Source organism: Gorilla gorilla, chromosome 11 (genome assembly GCF_029281585.2).
Source record: "Gorilla gorilla gorilla isolate KB3781 chromosome 11, NHGRI_mGorGor1-v2.1_pri, whole genome shotgun sequence".
Classification (NCBI taxonomy): Eukaryota; Metazoa; Chordata; class Mammalia; order Primates; family Hominidae; genus Gorilla; species Gorilla gorilla.
The window spans coordinates 20,977,881-20,995,556 of record NC_073235.2 but is presented as its reverse complement, the minus strand read 5'-3'; the positions used below and the strand labels follow the sequence as shown (position 1 = coordinate 20,995,556).

The 17,676-nt window shown below is 52.4% G+C and overlaps 1 protein-coding gene across 1 annotated transcript in view; it reads left to right on the top strand.

Moving 5' to 3' along the window:
• Window positions 1–17,676, top strand: part of SCTR (secretin receptor) — an 84,002-nt gene that overhangs the window by 31,599 nt on the left and 34,727 nt on the right. The window contains exon 3 of the mRNA XM_004031689.5: window positions 13,720–13,827. Within this exon, the coding sequence (XP_004031737.1) occupies window positions 13,720–13,827 (108 nt within the window). The remainder of the gene's footprint in view (window positions 1–13,719; window positions 13,828–17,676) is intronic.

Genomic DNA, 17,676 nt, shown 5'->3' with positions numbered 1-17,676 from the left:
GGTACTAAATCACTAAATTGTACACTTTAAATGGTTAATGGTTAGTGTTATGTTATATGATTTTTCTTCCATTTGAAAAGAAAGACAGCGGGAAAGAAAAATAAACAGAACCCAGGCTTTTAAATTAGACAGACTGATCTTGAACAAGGCCTCAGTTTTCACATCTATTTTATGGAGTTGGTGTGAAATGAAAAGCATTCATTCAAAGAATGCTTATTTAGCACTTGGTGGTGTCAGGTGAGTGGCGAGAAACAAGCGTTGTCGGCTGTGCTCTCATCACTTAGGAATGCGTTTTGCAGTGTGTGGCAGGAGCCTGATACACTGGCTTCACCAGACAGGAATTTATTTGTTGCATATTACTAAAAGAGCTGGAGCAAAGTTCCAAGATGTTGCCATATTCCAGATTCCTCTCTTTTGCCTGAATGTGTGGCTTCTGTCCTCATGGTCATATAGTGGCTGCTGTACCTTCAGGGAGGAGAGAAGAATACCTGCATTTCTGGCAGGAAGTAGAAGAAACTCGCTAGAAGGAAGGATGAGATATCCTGGGAAGCCAGACTTTCCTGACACTCTCCCAGTGACTTCTGTGTATGCTTCATCAGCTGGAATAGGATTGCATGGCCACCCCAGCTGCAATGGATGTTGCAGGTTGAGTTTATAGCTGTGCATGTAGCCACCTGGAGCAAAACCAGGTCCTCCTAGTAAGAAAGAAGAGAAGGATGGTAGTGGGCAGCCTTTGCCATTGTCCCCATGACTCGGCCTGGTGAGGGAGACATGGATCAAGTGATTAGAAATTGACTGCCGGGCACAGCGGCTTACACTGTAATCCCAGCACTTTGGACGGCCGAGGCAGGTGGATCACCTGAGGTCAGGAGTTCGAGACCAGCCTGGTCAACAAGGTGAAACCCTGTCTCTACTAAAAATACAAAATTAGCCGGGTGTGGTTGTGGGCGCCTGTAATCCCAGCTACTCGGGAGGCTGAGGCAGGAGGATTGCTTGAACCCAGGAGGCTGAGGTTGCAGTGAGCCAAGATCGCACCATTGCACTCCAGCCTGGGCAACAAGAGTGAAACTCTGTCAAAAAAAATAATGTTAATAATAATGAAAGAAAGAAAGAAACTCATGTAAAATGATGAGATAAGAACAGTATGTGGGTCTGCCTGAGTGCCTAATCAGGAGGCTTCACCTGGCCTGGGCCTCCACGAGGGCTTTCTTGAGGAAATGACGTTTGAGCCAAGGCCTGAGCCTGACTGGTGGTTACTGGGCACAGACATGAGGGATCCTGCTGCAGGATGAGACCACAGGGGCTCATTGTCCCTTGGGGGATTTTCATCCTATCCTAAGAGAAGCCAAAAGCCTTGGAGAGTCTTAGGAGGCCAGGGGTGTGACCGTCTGCATTATGAAAAGATCCCCTCTGCCGCAGTATGGGAGGTGAACTGGAAAAGGACATGAGTAGTTCAGAGAGACTCGCTGTGAGCCTGGCGGTCTAGGCAAGAGATATGATCATTGGGACCGGATACGATGTCATTATTTGGATTCCCCAGAAGCAGGTGATTCCAGGCCAGATCTGTAGGACTGGGGACCGAGACAGGGAAGAGAAGAAAGCTGGTAAATGTTGCATCATCACTGTGGGCACTTGTGGAACACACGCCTCCAAGCCGCACAGGAGCTGGAGGATGCATCCGCCAGTGCCCTGTCAGTCAGAGGTGGGGCTGCTTCAGAGCAAGCAGTTTTCATTCCCTTGCACTTCCAGCCTGCTGTGCTTAGGAACAATCAGTAGCTAGAGAAAGCCCCCAGACAAAGGGATACTGGGCCAGTGGGTGAAAGTGAGATTGGTGTGCCCAGAAAAGGTTAAGGCTAAGGAGTTACAAGCAGGTTCCGCTGCAAGGGCTGGAGAGGCACACACCCATGGCAGAGCTGTGTGGGTGGGGACACTGACCACACATGGTGATGAGCTGGATTGGGAATGAGGTGAGAGATGGAGAATCCAGGATGGCCCCCAGGTGTTTGACTTGAGCAATTGGAGGAAGGAATAAAGGAAGATCAGTATTTTGGAGGAGAGGAGATAAAAAATCACAAATGTAGTTTTAGACGTGTAGAGGTGAGACTTCAGAGTGGGGATGAGGGCTGGGGATAAACCTCCGCATAGGCGGCAGGTGAGGTTGAGGTTGCACCATGAGAGTGCAGGATCGGGAAGGGAAGAGAACCCAGGAGCCAGCCTGGAGCACTCCCAGCCCTCATCTGTCAGGAGCAGCTGGAAGCAGAGGAACATGAGGGCTTGTGAGCAGTGGAGGCAGCAGCATGGATGCTGCAAATGTGCTTTAGCCCATGCACTCGGCCACTGCGCAAGGGACAGGGACAGAACAGACATCTCTCCCACAGTTTGAGCCTTTGCTTTCCCTCTACCTGACTGCACTTTCCCTCTGGCTCCGACTGCACTTGGGGAGCTAGACCATGGTCTTATGGCATTCATGGGGGCACCAAAGAGAGCCTTCTGATTTCCTGCTACCCCCAGAAACTGCGTCTGGGACAGCAGGAAGCAAGGCACCAACAAGGCCAGCCAGAGGTGCAGCCAAATTGTGGGTGTCCCCCACCTCCTGTCCCCAAGGACAATGCCTGAAATTCCAATGACAGCAGCCCTATGAGATAGGGCCTAGAATGCGGAGTCTCTGGTGGGGCTGATGGTGAACTTTCGTTTACACTGAGAAGTAAGGGATGGTTATTTTAACATAACATGTGTTTAAAATGTCCCACTGTTCTCCAGTGGTTCCAGGATGAGGCCCGGCTCCTGACTTGGCCCCTGTCCACATCTCCACCCCAAACACTGCCAATCGGCTCAACTGTCAACCAAATTGCTTGCAATTTCCTGCCTGTCCATTTCTTTCCTGCTTCCAACCTTTGCACACGCAGACCGCTCTGCTACAACACCATTCTCCATCTTCTTCCCTCTGAAGACACCCACCTTTTCAGACTCCTCTAGGAATGATGTCTGAATGCCCATAGCTCCCCTGGTCAAGCGAGTCACCCCGACTCCTGCAGGATACTGTTTCTCTCTCGTCTCGTACCTCTGCACTGCACTGTAAAGGTGTGTTTCCTGGACTGTCCCTGCCCCAGCCTGAGGCAGCTACAGTGTCACCTTCTTTCTTCCTCAGTGCTTGACACAGGGCTTGCCAGACCGAGTATTCAGTGTGTGTTTGTTGACTGACTTACTGAGTGAATGAGGGCAGATACATGACTGAGAGCAGGGAGAAAGGATAAAACAAAAGACAGTTGGCCCCAAGGAGAGAGTGGGAGATGAGGTGGAGACTTGGAGGCAGGTGAGGCCTCCGCAGAGGACACAAATGCCACCAGCTGCCCAACTTGTCACAAATTAGCTGAGGCGAGCAACGTGGTCCTGGTCACCGGTGGAGGGATGCTCTCCAGGGTCTAACCTTGGGGGAGAGAGGCGAGTCCCTGTCTTCCCTGGCCCTCCCCTATGGAGTGGTGAGCCGGCTCTGCCTGCCCCACTCAGGCTCTGACTAGTGACCACGCCAGATGGGGTTCCTGCTCCCCTCTGGGCACCCAGCATTCCTGTTGGGCTCTCACGGTTCGAGGAAGAGACTCCTCTCCCCGTGGCGGCAGAGGGTCTACTGTGAGGCCACTCACTGCTGGATCTGACGAAATGAGCAGGGCTGAATGCCAGGCAGAAAGCAAATAGAGTCAGCCGGAGTCGGTGCCACTCTTCCTTTCCGGGGCTCTTGGGCTAGAGGATTCTCCTCACTCCTCAATGTGCCCATTTTAAAGTGGGGAAAATAATCTGATCAACTTCATGACGCTGTTGTGGAGAATAAGTGAATGACTACCTGAAGAAGGCAGAAGCTCCTCTCATGGCCTCTCTGTCCCAGCCCTTCGGTGCAGCCAAGCTGACCTCTGCCATGAATGGCTGGGGTTCACTTAGGCCCTCAGCCCTGCCTGTGGGTGGTGCCTCTTCTGCGAACCTGTTGCCCAGTCACCTTACCAATGCCAAGTGCACATTCACATTACTCCAGGAAGTTGCACCCACGTCCATGTCTCAATTCCGGGTTGACTGATCTGAGCAGAATCGGTCATCTTCCTTCCCTAAGGCTCCCCATGCAGTGAACCAGCCCTTTCCACCAGGTCCTGACCGTGCATCCAGGGCTGAGAAGGCTCACTGGGGATTCCTGCCTGACTTCTGCCTCACACTCACTGGGGGGACCTGGGCAAGCCCTGACCATACCCCTCTCTTCCGGACCTTACTCTGCTTGAGAAAAGGGCTCCCCTGGCTTTGCAAGAGCTGTGGTGTCTGGCCAGGCCCTGGCGGCTGAACCAAGGAGGGCCAGCGTGCAGGTGGGTGAAAGGGTGGCTCAGCTGGCCCCCCACCCATCACAAACAGCTGTCACTGGGATCTGTTTTGCATAGTGACCTTCTGCAGTGTGCATTTAGGAAAGGGGATCTGTTACTTTGAAAACATGGTTTTAAAGCTCCAAAGAGGCCCAAGGACTCTGCCTGCTGGAAAAGTCTTCAGGTCTGCCCCACTGAGGGGGTCAGAAGCCAGGGCCAAGGGCTCCATCTGGGAGTGTGGAGCGGGTGTGATGTCTGAGGAAAAATCCCCTAAAAGACTAAGAGGAGAAATGGCCAAGGCCTAGATCTGGTGTCCAGGGGGCCTCTCCCAGCACCGAGGCTCTATCCTGACACCTGTGTGGGGGGAGGGGCTGCTGGGGCTCTCCATTGAGGGTGCAGGGTTAATGGTTAAGCTCCCTGGGGTAGAGGTTAATGTTTGAACGCCAGACCAGTCACAGGAAACACCACTCAAGGAGCTGTCACCGAGCCCGCCACACTTATCACAAATAAAAAATTAACTCTTCAGCTATTCCGGGTTAGGTGGCCAAGGTCTTACTGGCATTTTGTGGGAACGTTTCAGGGTCACCCTAACAGCTGCACGGCCTGCCCCACAGGGCTATTTATTACTTTGTTTACAGAGGCCAATACCCCCTCAGAGCTGGCAGGTGGAAGGGCCATGGCTCTCCCCAGGGGAAGAATGTTCCAGAAGGACAGTGTGGTGACAGGAAAGGTGTGGGCTTGACAGTCAGACAGACCTGGGCATGTGTCCTGCTGTGTCACACAGGTGCTCTGTGACCTTGAGCAAGACACTGGTCCTCTCTGAGCCTTAGTGACCTTGCCTTCAAGTGGGGTCATGCCGTCCCATTTTCCTTCTCGTCTCTACCTGCTGGTTGCCCACTCCACAGACCATGGGTCCAGGAAAACAGGCTTTTTATTTTGTACCTTTTTTATTGAGGTGAAATTCACATAGCATTAAATTAACTGTTTTAAAGTGAATAATTCAATGGCAGTTAGCACTTTCATAATGCTCTATGCAGCCACCAGCTCTGTCTCATTCCAAAATATCTTCATTACCCCAAAATAAAATCTCTGTACCCATTAAGTCATCACTCCCCTCCTTCCCTCTCTGCAGCCGCTGGCTATTACTAATCTACTTTCTGTCTCTGTGGATTTGCCAGTGCTGGACATTTCATATCAACGGAAGCATTTGCTATGTGACCTTTTGTGTCTGTCTGCTTCTGCCGAGAATAATGTTCTTGAGGTTCATCCATGGTGTAGTATGAATCAGTTCTTCACGCATGCTGGCTGTTAGTGCAGTTTTCTCTAACATTCCTAGCTCCTTTCTGGAGTCGCCTGGCCCCCGATGCCCCCTGGCAGCCACACCCTGGACCATCCTCCACGGCTGCCCACAGCTCACCTCTGCCCATTCTTCCCTTGGCACCACTGATCTTGGCTCATTTTTCCAAAATATGGTAGCTTATGTTTGTATAACATTCTAGACAATTTAAATTTTTAGTTCTTAAAACAACTGTGCAATAAGCACTATTATTACTCCCATTTCATAGATGAGAAAACAGGCTCCAAGGGGCCCAGGATCGCACAGAGCTGAAACAGGACTCAGCTTTGCCGTCCAGTCTAATCAAACACAGCACAACTGAGCTGTGAATGACTGATAACCTTACCCTCCCGAGAGAAAGGTTTTCCATTAGAGAAAACAAACAAAGACAGAGATTGCTGCTGGCAATTAATCCTTAATTCGCTTGAAAGGTGGTGTGAAATGAAGAGCTTTAGGTCAGGTGAGGAAGAGTTCTTGGGTGGATGAGGAGGGTTCCGTGGAGGTGGCACACACTTTGTGCAGTCTCTGGAAGGGGAAGGACTTAGCTCCCAGTGCTCAGAAGCTAGCCTGGGGCTGGCCTCCTGGACATAGATGGGCCAGCCTGCTCCAGAGAAGTGGCTGGTCGGCCTCATCTAGTGCAGACTTCATTCAGTGTCTGATGCTCTTCCCAGTCTCCTAATTCCATGACTCTCTCTGCTTGAATACTTTCAGTGATGGGGACCTCATCACTCCCAAGATAGTTCATCCCATCAAACAGCTTATGATTCCCGGTTCCAAGACTCTTTAGCTGTTTCTCCTGCGATGTGTTTTTAAATACCCTTGTTGCCCTGGGATTTCAGCTCCTCTAGCCCCATCCTGACCACAGCTCCTGTGCGTCCAGCCATCACAAAGGAGAGTGACACCTTCTTGACTTAAGACTGTAGGTCAAGTCATTAGCAAAGTTGAGGAAACCTCACCAGGCTGTCCCTTGGATGGCCTGGGGCTGGGGCCACGGCTGAGCCAAGAGAGGCAAAGAGATACATGATGCAATTGGGAAACAGGCCGCTGTGCAGGAGCTCGTCCTAAGCCACTGTGGGTTCTGGGGAGGAGAAAGGGATGAGTGGGGGTGAGCAGTGGAGGTGCCTGAGAGATGGATGTGGCGGTCCGCGGGCAGAGAAAGAGCAAACGCCGGCAGAAGCAGAAGGTAGGAGAGGACAGACACAAGGGCAAGACAAAGAGGAGCTGTGGCTTCCCTGGTGACCCCATCAGCCGATGAAGTGAGCACCAGGGACATGGAGGGGTGTGAGTGGCCCAGTTCAGCATGGCCCCGGGGGCCGGGTTGTTCCTGGCACCCTGCCACTGCAGCCTGACACATTGCTCCAGAAATAGTCCCAGGTTTTTATCAGGCCATCTGAGCTTATTTATAAATAGAGGACTGGAGGATAGAGGCTTCATGCCAGGTGAATGCAGGGCAAACTCCCAGGCACTGTCCTGCCCTCTGAGATGGCCCTTTCCCCTCTCTCAGTCCTCCCCCAACCCACCCAGACCTGCCTCTGGGGCCACCTCTCTACCCCCGTGGGCAAGACAGAGGAAGCTGACATTGCTGGGTCTGCTTCAGACCTGGCTCAGGGCCAGGGGCTCCACAAATATAAAGACCAGGAATCTTTAGCTATAAACCCCTTTGGGCGAAAATAGAACTTTCTCCATTTTCTGACTTTAATTCTGATTGCATTCTCCTGGGATGGCAGACATTTCTGGATCTTCCCCTGCAATTTTCCCAGGTGGCTAGAGATTCACGTAGCACCACCATGTTCAGGGGGATCTCGCCTGCAGCTGATGATGGTGTTAGTCACAGGTGGTGACTGGCAGAGCCCTGTCTATCCTGGGCCACTGGCCCCTCCTGTGCTTTGCCGGGAGGCATGGGCTGGGCAAGGCTGTGTGTGGTCTGCCCATCTAGACCTGCCCTCACAGCCGTTTCTCCTCTGGGCCATCCCACCTCCTCAGGGCTGGCTGGGCAGCAGGGTATTTGCACCTCTTCTGGAACCTTCCATGTCCCAGCTCATCACTTCCCCTCCATCTCTCCCCATTCTGTGGGAATTCTTGCTCTTTTTCTGTTTTCTCCCAAGTGCTTTGATTATCCTAGCATACCTCTTCATCCCCCAGAGGCCTTTGGAAACCTAAGCCAGGAAGTTTTCCTGCCTTTCTCTGCGACTTCAATCTGAGGAGGAAGGAGAGAGAAAAGGCAAACAAACAAACAAACAAACAAACAAAACAAAAAACACAAAAACAAAAACAAACAAAAAAACAGGAGAAGAAAAAAGAAGAGATTGATGCATCAGAAAGTATTTCAGAAAGTATTCCACTGCACCCACATATCATTTAATTCTCTCAGAAATCCTGGGAAATATTATTGTGCCCATTTTATAGATGAGGAAACTGAGGCTCACAGAGGTTAAGTGTCATACTCAAGGTAGGCTTGGGTCCAAAGCCCATTCTATCTCCACCATACCACCTCCCTCAACCTGGTATCCCATGCTGTCCTCCTGGGCCACGGGTACTGGGGCAGGCAACCCCTCCTCCCCAGGTGGTGGCATTGTCTTCTCTTGTTTCCCCACTTAAACTTCCCAGCCTTCCATCCCATCCCCTCCAGCCAGACAGTTGGTGGCGGAGGTGGCCATCAGAGACGACAGAGGCGTGGGAAGCCCTGCTCTTCACATGCTTTGGATCTGCCTGCCCACACAGCTAATGTATATTCCTTCTAGCCCTGGCTCTCCTGGGGCGGTGACCCCTCCCTTGTGGCTCAGTAAGTGTGGTCCTGTTGACAAAGCTCCCCTACCCCCTATCTCAATGAATGCCGCTTACCCCCAAGTCAGGCAGTGAGCTGTGCTGCTCTGGAACTAAAACTGCCCAGGATGACCCTAGTCCTGGGCTGTGTCCCTTCCCTGCCAGGGCTCCCTGGGAAGGCCAGAGCCAGGACAGGTATCTGAAGCTAAGCCAGGAGCGCTCTCCCCTTCCTCTCATTCCTGCTTGGCTTGGGGGACTGGGGAGTCCAGGAGTGGGTTCTGAGATGCTGCATTCAAAGCCTGGGGACAGTGCAAGGCAGCCTCCAAAGCACCGAGGAGGCCACAGGGACTGCCCAGCTCCCCCAAGCCACATTCCCTCCAGCCTGGCTAGAGCCACGCGCCTCCTGTACTATGATTTCCTTCATATGTTTTCCTTTCAATCAATGGACTTTTAAAAAACTTAGCCTCATCCTAAACAATAGTAGCTATAAAATCAGAGATGTGATATGCTAGTTTTATAATGTTTCTAATACACATTACATTTTCTTTAAAAAAGTGCAACTATGAAAAAATGTTCAACCATGTACCAGCCAAAAGCACAGGCCACCAGTGAGTGGTGAGCTCATCGCACGCTGGGAAACCCTGGGTCTGTTCTGTGCCTTCTGTGCCCAGACGCTGGAGCCAGGGCTGGGAGGGAACAAGGCAGTGTCACTCGTGTTCATGAAACGATCAACACTGTGGGGGGCTAGCAGCCAGGTCTGCTGCCACCGAGGCCAGCCTGGAGGAGGCAGCCTGTCCCAGGCTGGGGAGATGGGAAGGCTGAGTGGGATCCCAGCTCCATTATCACCAGCTCTGTCACCCACACTTGTCACTTCCCCCTCTTGGAACCTCAGCTTCCTCATCTCCGCCGTGGGGCAGTGACCCTACTCACCCTTGAGCTGCTGTCAACCTCAGCTCCAGGATGTCTGATGTGCATCCAGCACAAGCCTGGCATGGCCTATCCCCAGGCATCCCTGGGGGCCCTGCTTGACGTGACCCAAGTTAGGAAGCCTCTCAGACGTGCTGGCACCATCCACATCTGTCTGGCCAACCAGCCAGGCATTGTCCAGACTCATGGCCTGGAGCCTGCGGCTGGTACCCTGGCTGACCTGGCCAGTCCAGCCAGCACTGACTCTGTTTTTCCACAAGTGAGGCAAAAGGTTCCTGCCTTTTTCCATGCTCTGGAAATGCCCCAGCTGCTTCCAATGCAAGAGAGGCTGACCCGAGCTGGCAGGGGAGCTGCAACTTGAAACGAGGCATCCTGCTGCAACCCTGAGACGGCCGCATAGGGAAAGAGGGCCCTGGGTCAGCCTTGGCCACCTGAGACTCCAGGTGCCAGGCTAGGTCAGCACAGAGACACATAGTGGGCTGTCCGTAAAGGGTCCTCAGGACCAAGTCCCCATCCCACAGGCATCTGGGTAGGCCCAGGGTTACCCGGCAGGCCTGCTGAGTTCCCGAGACCCTGCTCAGGCCCAGCCAGCAGCGTCCACAGCTGGAATGTGGACGGGCAGCCTCGGGATAGTGGCGGAGCCCTCCCTGGGGAGTGCACAGCAGAGAGAAGCTCTGGCTCCTCCTCTTGCAGGTGAAGCTTCTGGAATATCCAAGGAGTTCCTCATCTCCCATATGCCTCCAAGGACACAGACCCCTGCCCCTTGGCCTCATAGATGCTTCCATTGTCCTGTGAAAGCCCCGCCCACACACTGCCTTCTGTGTCCCTCTACAGTTCTACGACACCCTTGCTCATGGTCGCAGCCTGCCCTTGTGGCTCCTGGGACTGCCCTGCCTCCAAAGCCCCCACAGGCGTCCTGATTTCAGGACTGGGTTCCTCTCTGGGCCCTCCCACTTCCCCTCTCCTGCTAGGGGCTGGGCCTCTCTTCAGGAAGAAACAGGCCACACCTGCCGTGGCTTCCCCACTCTAGGCCAGCATCTCCCCTAACCCAGGCCCTGGCCCGGCCCACCCTACCATTCCCTACCCCCTCTGTCCCTCTCCAGTTCCCAGAGCCTGGCTTGAACAAGGAGGGCACTTGGCAGCTGGGGCCGGTGTCACCTGGAGACTAGTCAGGTGGGTGGAGGGCTGGGTGGAGACAGCTTTCATCCCCTCCTTGTCCTGGCTGTGTGGCCTGGGAAGCCACTTCTGGCTCTGCTTGATTGCTGCGTTTATAAAGTGGGGGTAGAGCCAGGCACCTCGGGAACTGGGGGCACCGCCATGGGATTACAAGAGCTCAAGTGTGGGACACACAGGGCTCCTCCCCATCAGCACAGCACCAGAGCTGGCAGGCCCTGGATGCAGAATGTAGAAGTCAACTGGGTGTCAAGGTGAAAGCCCGTTTACGAGGGATGCCTGGCGGGGGCTGGTGCGGGAGGCAGTGGTTCCAGCTGGCGTCCCTTCATTTGTTCATCTGCTGTGTTTGCTGAGCACTTGTGCTATGCCTGGCCCATCGTAGGCACAGGGGCGTGCTCTCCTGGGCTCTCTGCCTGGTGGTGGGGGAGGCATCTGTACCCAGGTACCAAGGTGAAGACACAGCTGGTAGTGACCCCCACTGGTGGGTCTGTGACTGCCTGTCTCACTCTCTGTGAATTGCTCCTGGGAGCCAGGGGTAGGGCTGAGCCTAGAAATGAGGAACCCTCAGCTGTGAGGAGCAGGGAGACTCAGAGTGGAAATTCTCAAAGCAAGCCCTGGAACCACTTCAGCAGCATCTTTGGGGAATTCTTAAAATGCAGATTCCTGGGTCTGGTCTCACAAGGAGGATCTGGGGCCTAGAGATCTGCATATCTCTGACAGGCACCCAGCTCATTCTGATGTAGGCTGGAGGGTCACACTTCTGCAATGGGACAGGTCACCAGGGAGATTTCACTTAGAGGGGATGAAGGGGTCAAGGACACTATGGATGCTTTGGGTCTGGTCAGATTGATGCCTGAAAACAGGTTCTTGCTCCTTAAAAAAGCTGAGCATTTGCCATCTGGGTACTCCCGCAATGTCTGCACACCGCATCCATCGCCCAGTCCCCAGAGCTAAGAATTGCCATTCAGGGGACCCAACCTAGTCCAACCTCCTGAATCCAGATGAAAAAGGAACAGGCCTGGAGAGGCCAGCGGGAAAGGGGTTGCCAGTCCCAGTGCCTGCTCTGGGCAGGCTTTTCAGTTGGGCTTTGAACTCTTCCTCTGGATAGCCTCAGGAGGGAGGTGCTGGTCCTCCCACAAGAGATAAGCAAGTGAGCAGGGCAGCTGGCAAGGTGGGGGAGGCCTGGAGCCCGGGTCGGCCGACTTGAGTCCTGGCTCTTTCTTTTTGGGCTCTGCCCTGCACCATGTTCCCCAAACGGGAGGAGCGCTGACTGCGGCTCGCCTCATGGGTGTCCCTCAGCTCATTTCTAGCCCCTTCCAAGCCTGGCCCCAGCGATGACCTCTCAGAGGGCACGGGTTCCAGAAGTCTGTTGCAGGAAGCAGTTTCCCTGCGTGGCTGCCCTTGGATCAACTTTGGGAGAATTGGTGAGTTGTTATGTGAAATGATGTCTTAAAAGACAGTACAGTCGCAGCTCACACACAAATATAAAATGAATACCTGCTGAACAGCTTGTTTAATTTGTGAGGGACTCGGTAAGATCTTATCACTGGTTCATAGCATTCAAAGTAACTAATACGGTTTGGCTATGTCCCCACTCAAATCTCATCTTGAATTGTAGCTCCCAGAATTCCCATGTGTCATGGGAGGGACCTGGTGGAAGGTAATAGAATTGTGGGGGCAGGTTTCTCCCATGCTGTTCTCGTGATGGTGAATAAGTCTCATGAGATCTGATGGTTTCATAAACGGGAGTTTCCCTGCATGTGTCCTCCTGCCCACCGCCATGTAAGAAGTCCCTTTGCTCTTTCTTCGTCTTCCACCATGATTGTGAGGCCTCTCAGCTATGTGAAACTGTGAGTCCATTAAGCCTCTTTCCTTTATAATTACCCAGTCTTTATCAGCAGCATGAAAACAGACTAATACAGTACCATACCTATAAGGCAGAATGATAACATGAATTTACAAATAGATGCAAAGCTGACTGAATACACAGGGAGGGAAGTGAAATTAATTGTATTTCAACTGGACAATAATTATTGTGCCTATGGACGAGAATCATTTGCATTGCTACCAATCATCTAGAACTTACAGAATTGCAGTGTAGCTCGCAGACAATAAAAGACCTGACACCCCATTGAATCAGATAATCCAGAAGGCTGTGCTTAGACAATGCCTAGTTTTGCATTGAAAACACCTAGTAATTTTTTTTATTCATCTTAAAGTCTTTCAGTTTTCAGAAGTGGGCCACGCATCTGGCTCTGAGCTTCCTAGCAGCCAAATCAAAGAGAAAACCAGCTTCAAATGTAGTGTCTATGTATACTAGTTGTTCACAATAAGTTCAGCTTCTCACTGCATTGAGACCTGGTTCTCCTTCCAGAGGGGCCTCATCAAGGGAACTCAGGTGATGTAGAAAGCAACATCCTCAATAATATTCTTGCAGCAAATACAGTGGTGACACTTGTGGAGCTGTGTCCATAGGCCAGGGCAGTGGCTCTGAGTGTGGTCCCAGGACAAACAGCATCAGCATCACTTGGGAACTTGTTAGAAATGCAGATACTCAGGCCCCACCCCAGACTTACTGAGCAATCTGTGTTTTAATAATCCCTCTGGGTGACTCTGATGCAAGCTGAAGTTTGAGAATCATGGGACAAGAGTTCTCAACCCTGCAGTCAAACGTTAGAATTACCCGTAAGGCTTTCAAAGGACATGATGCCTGGGCCCACCCAAACCAATTCATGCAGTATCCCTGTGTGCCACGCCGGCTATGTCTATTTCTAAAGCTCCCCAGGTAGTCGTACCATGAAGCTAGAAGGGAGACCCATTGCTGCTTAGTTGTTTAATGCAAACTGACTGGCCAACAGATGTGCCATCTGCTCCAGAGAAATCCAGACCTTTACTTGCAAAGCTTACAGGAGAGGGCGCATTCCTTCTTTCCTTCTTCCCTTCCTCCCTCCCTTTCTTACTTCCTTCTATCTTCAACACTGAGCACTACCGTGTAGATGGCAGAGTCCAAGGGTGCATTAGACAGTATAGGTTCCTGATCCTGAGGAGTCAGCACCTAATGGGAACTTTGGAAGTAGTCTAGTGGGAATTCCAGGCAGGGAAGGGTGTCGGTGATGTGGACAGGATGGTAGGGCAGCCCTCGGTCCATCCCCCATCCTTGTCTGATGCTGCTTTTCTTGGCAGGTTGTGAGGGGATGTGGGACAACATAAGCTGCTGGCCCTCTTCTGTGCCGGGCCGGATGGTGGAGGTGGAATGCCCGAGATTCCTCCGGATGCTCACCAGCAGAAATGGTAACCACTCGGCCCATGGGGCCTGGCGGACAGGCTGAGGGGTGTCCCTCTGGGTGGGGCCTCAGCTTAGAGGCAGGAGGCCAAGGAACCTTCTCTGAGGACAAGTATGGGTACAATGATGGGGGAGATCACTGCAAAGGATTAGAAGCCTTGCTTGGGAATGTGGGGTGGACTCAAATTCTGAGGGTGTCAAGCAAGGGGGCAGGAGGCAGTGCACTGGGGAAGGCGGTAAGGGAGGCTGGGCCTGCTTCTGTCTTCCCCAGGCCCTTCAGCTAGGAGCTCTCTTCCTTCCTTCCATGTTTCCGCCCCCTTAGCAACCAGGGGCCTTGTTCCAGTCCCCATGTCTGGAACCCCTCCTGGCAGTGGCAGGCTCCCTAATGGCCTGGCCTTCCAAAATACTTCCTTCCTCTGTCAGGCCCTGCTGAGAAACTGGCTCCCTGGGAGCCCCTGGCCTCCTGGGGCGAGGGGTTGTCTTACCAGAAGAGAGCTGCGGATTTACGAATTTTCCTAGTTGACTCACATTGATTAGAAGTTGACCATGCACTGGGCATTTTTATATGTACATATGGGCTCATTTAGTCATCATAAACCCCCTGCAGATCACAGGACTTTTCCCTTGATCCAGTAAAGAGTAATAATAACAGGGACTGAGAAAAGCTGTGCAGCTGCTGTCCGTGCAGGACAGCAAAGCTGCCAGATGAAGCCTGAACAAGAATAGCTGATTTAACACTAAAACCCACCAGCCTTTCAAAGTCAGGCAAGGCAAAGATGACCACGGTTCAGAGACTGTGGTAAGGGAGTGGAGATTCTTCTCACCATAATTCTGCTGTACATACGCACATGTATGCACACACACACATATTTGGGGAACATGCTGCTCCCTCGAAGCCTCACTCAACACCCTACACTATGGGAACTGGGGGGATTGAGGTAGACAGGCTTGAAACCCGCTCCTCCACTTCCTGGCTTGGTAATGCCAGCTGCTGTAACAGACAATGCCCCACATCTCAAAGCCTTCATGCAAATTTGTCCACAGAAAGTCCAAAACAGGCTGGGTGCGGTGGCTCACACCTGTAATCCCAGTACTTTGGGAGGCCGAGGTGGGCGGATCTCCTGAGGTCGGGAGTTCGAGACCAGCCTGGCCAACATGGTAAAACCCCATCTCTTCTAAAAGCACAAAAATTAGCTAGGCGTGGTGGTGCACACCTGTAATCCCAGCTACTCAGGAGGCCGAGGCATGAGAATCACTTGAACCTGGGAGGCTGAGGTTGCAGTTAGCTGAGATCGTGCCACTGCACCCCAGCCTGGGCGACAGAGTGAGACTCTGTCTCAAACAAACAAACAAACAAACAAACAGACAAAAAACGTCCAGAACAGGAAACAGGTATTCCTGATTAGCAGGCAGCTCTCCTCTACACGGTGACCCCAGCACCCCACACCTCACAACTGTGGCATCACGTAGTTTCCAGGCTGACTGGCGGAGAGGAAAGAACTCGGAGGACCACATAGCAGAGGTTCATAAGGGGCGGGCCTGGGAAGGATCCCACTCTGCCCACATTCCCTCGGCTAGAACTCAGTCACATGGCAACATCTAACTGCAAGGGACCTGGGGAAATGTCTTTTAGCTGGGTGCCAGGCAGCCCCAGGATCCAAGTTGCTCGCTGCTGGGGAGCCTCAATTTTCTTGACTGTAAAATGGGGAAAATAAATAAGACCTGCCCTGTAAGGCTGTGCTTGGAAATAAATTTTGTCCCTTCTCCCCTACTCCTCTCCCTTCTTTTCCTTTTTCTCCTTCCCACCTTCCCTCCCCTACCCCTGCCACACACACCCCCGCAAGCTTACCAACTTTACCTGCCAGCATGGCCCCTCCATGCTTGCCTCTGGGGTCCTGGTAGCTCAGGACACAGGAGATTAGTCCAGATGTGGCGGACCTGGAGCCCCAGGCTGGTCAGGTGCAAGGTCACGCCCAGACTCCACTTTCTGACTCCTGTGCAGTGCTCCTCCACAGCTGACCGGGTTTTTCTCCTGATGGAAAGGACTCGAAGCTCTTCGCCTTTGCAGCCGTCCCTTTCAGCCTTCCCAGAGCCACAGCACCTCCGCCTCCCGCAGCACCGTCCCTTCTGCCCTGCAGAGGGGATAGGCGGAGCTGGTGCTCACGGCCACGAAGTGACCAGGTGCCAGTCCTGTCACATCCTTTCTCAAGTAATTGCTTGAACCCCTCCCTGCCTCATTACGTAAAGGCTCAGTGTCTCCCTCTTGAGGCTCCCCTACCCTTGGATTGCTCATGGTCCGCGGCAGGAAGCTGGACCATGTCCACACAACGTGAGGATGGAAGCTGGGGTCCTGTGCCGACTCTGCTGCAGTTTCTTCTCGCCGCCACATGGTGTCGCTGTGGGGCTGCAGGGCCACACCAAAGGCCTGCCTACTGGGCTCTGGGCTCGCTCCAGGGTGGTGGGGGCCACGTTGTTCATACCCAGCCTCGGGGCGGGTGGCCCAAGAGCACAGGTCAACAGCTGTCTGGCCTGAATTTATCACCAAGAACTCCCACCCACCTCTCCTTCATCCCCATAGATCTACTTCTGGGTCTGATTAGACCCCTGCCCCTTCATCTCCTGGCAGGAAGGCGGGCTTCCCTAGGTGGTGCCCCCAACCCTAACCCCAGGGGGAGCGCCCAGTGAGGACAAGGTGCTCTGGAAAATAAATTAATTCTCCTTCAGGGCACCTACTACATGGGTCCTGACAGGAGGGGTGGGGTCCATGTGACTGGAGAAACCGCAGGCTGATTCTGCCCCCAGATGTTTCTGTTCATGCCAGGCCTAGAATGCTCCCTCTAGGGTGTATTCCTTTGATTCTGAAAAGGACGCTGGTCTTCCAGAGTTCCTTATTAAAAAACACAATTCCCCAGAGGCATCCCCTTGGCCCTCTTTCTCTTCCTACTTAGTGAGGATCTGGCCTTAAAGCGGTCATGCTTCCCAGCCTGATTAGGGTCCCGGAGCCTTCTGAAAATCAGATGAAAGCTTTGGACTGGTCTTTCCCCAAACTGCATAAATATCTATCTATCTATACATTTATATATATGCACATAATATATATATTTATATTATATTTATAATATAATATATAATATAAATATAAATATGTTTATATTATATATAAATATCTATTTATATTATATATAAATATCTATTTATATTATATATAAATATCTACATCTATATATATATATGCACAAACATCCTTTCAGGGGTCCCCTGAGGTGCACACTGACCTGTGCCTGGGTAAGTTTCCCTTACCTATTAGGAATTCAGCCCTGGGGAAGTGGGGAGGCAGCTGCTTTGCAGCTCTACAGAGTGGAAGGCAGGGGGCCCTGTCTTGTAAACAGCTCTGGGCACCTGGCCTGGGTCACATGCAGCATCTGTCTTGGGAGTCCTGCTGTGTCAGTGAGGAGAGGGCCCCAAACGGGCAGGCCTGCTGCCCTGGGTGAGCCCACAGGGACCCCAGCCTCTAGGCACGCGCTGTCTTATAACTTTCGATTGTGGCCTTGGGGGAATTTGTGTTCCCTTAACTCGCTTTCACATCCATCCAGCCTAAATTTGACCACCGTTGTTTCCCATCTGACAACCTAACTCTCTTGATTCAATTCCAGAAACCTCCCCACCCCTCGCCTAAATTCCAAGATTCCAAGCCCCTCCCACTTCTGCCTATTTTAGAAAGGCCAAAAAGAGAGGGGAGTGATGCCTCGGTGCCCGCTCTGTGCCTGGCACCAGCCTAGGCATTTTCCGTGTGCTCTCATGTTCCCTGCTCACTCTTGCAGTGTGGGTGATTATTTTGTGGCACAGAGAAATGATGC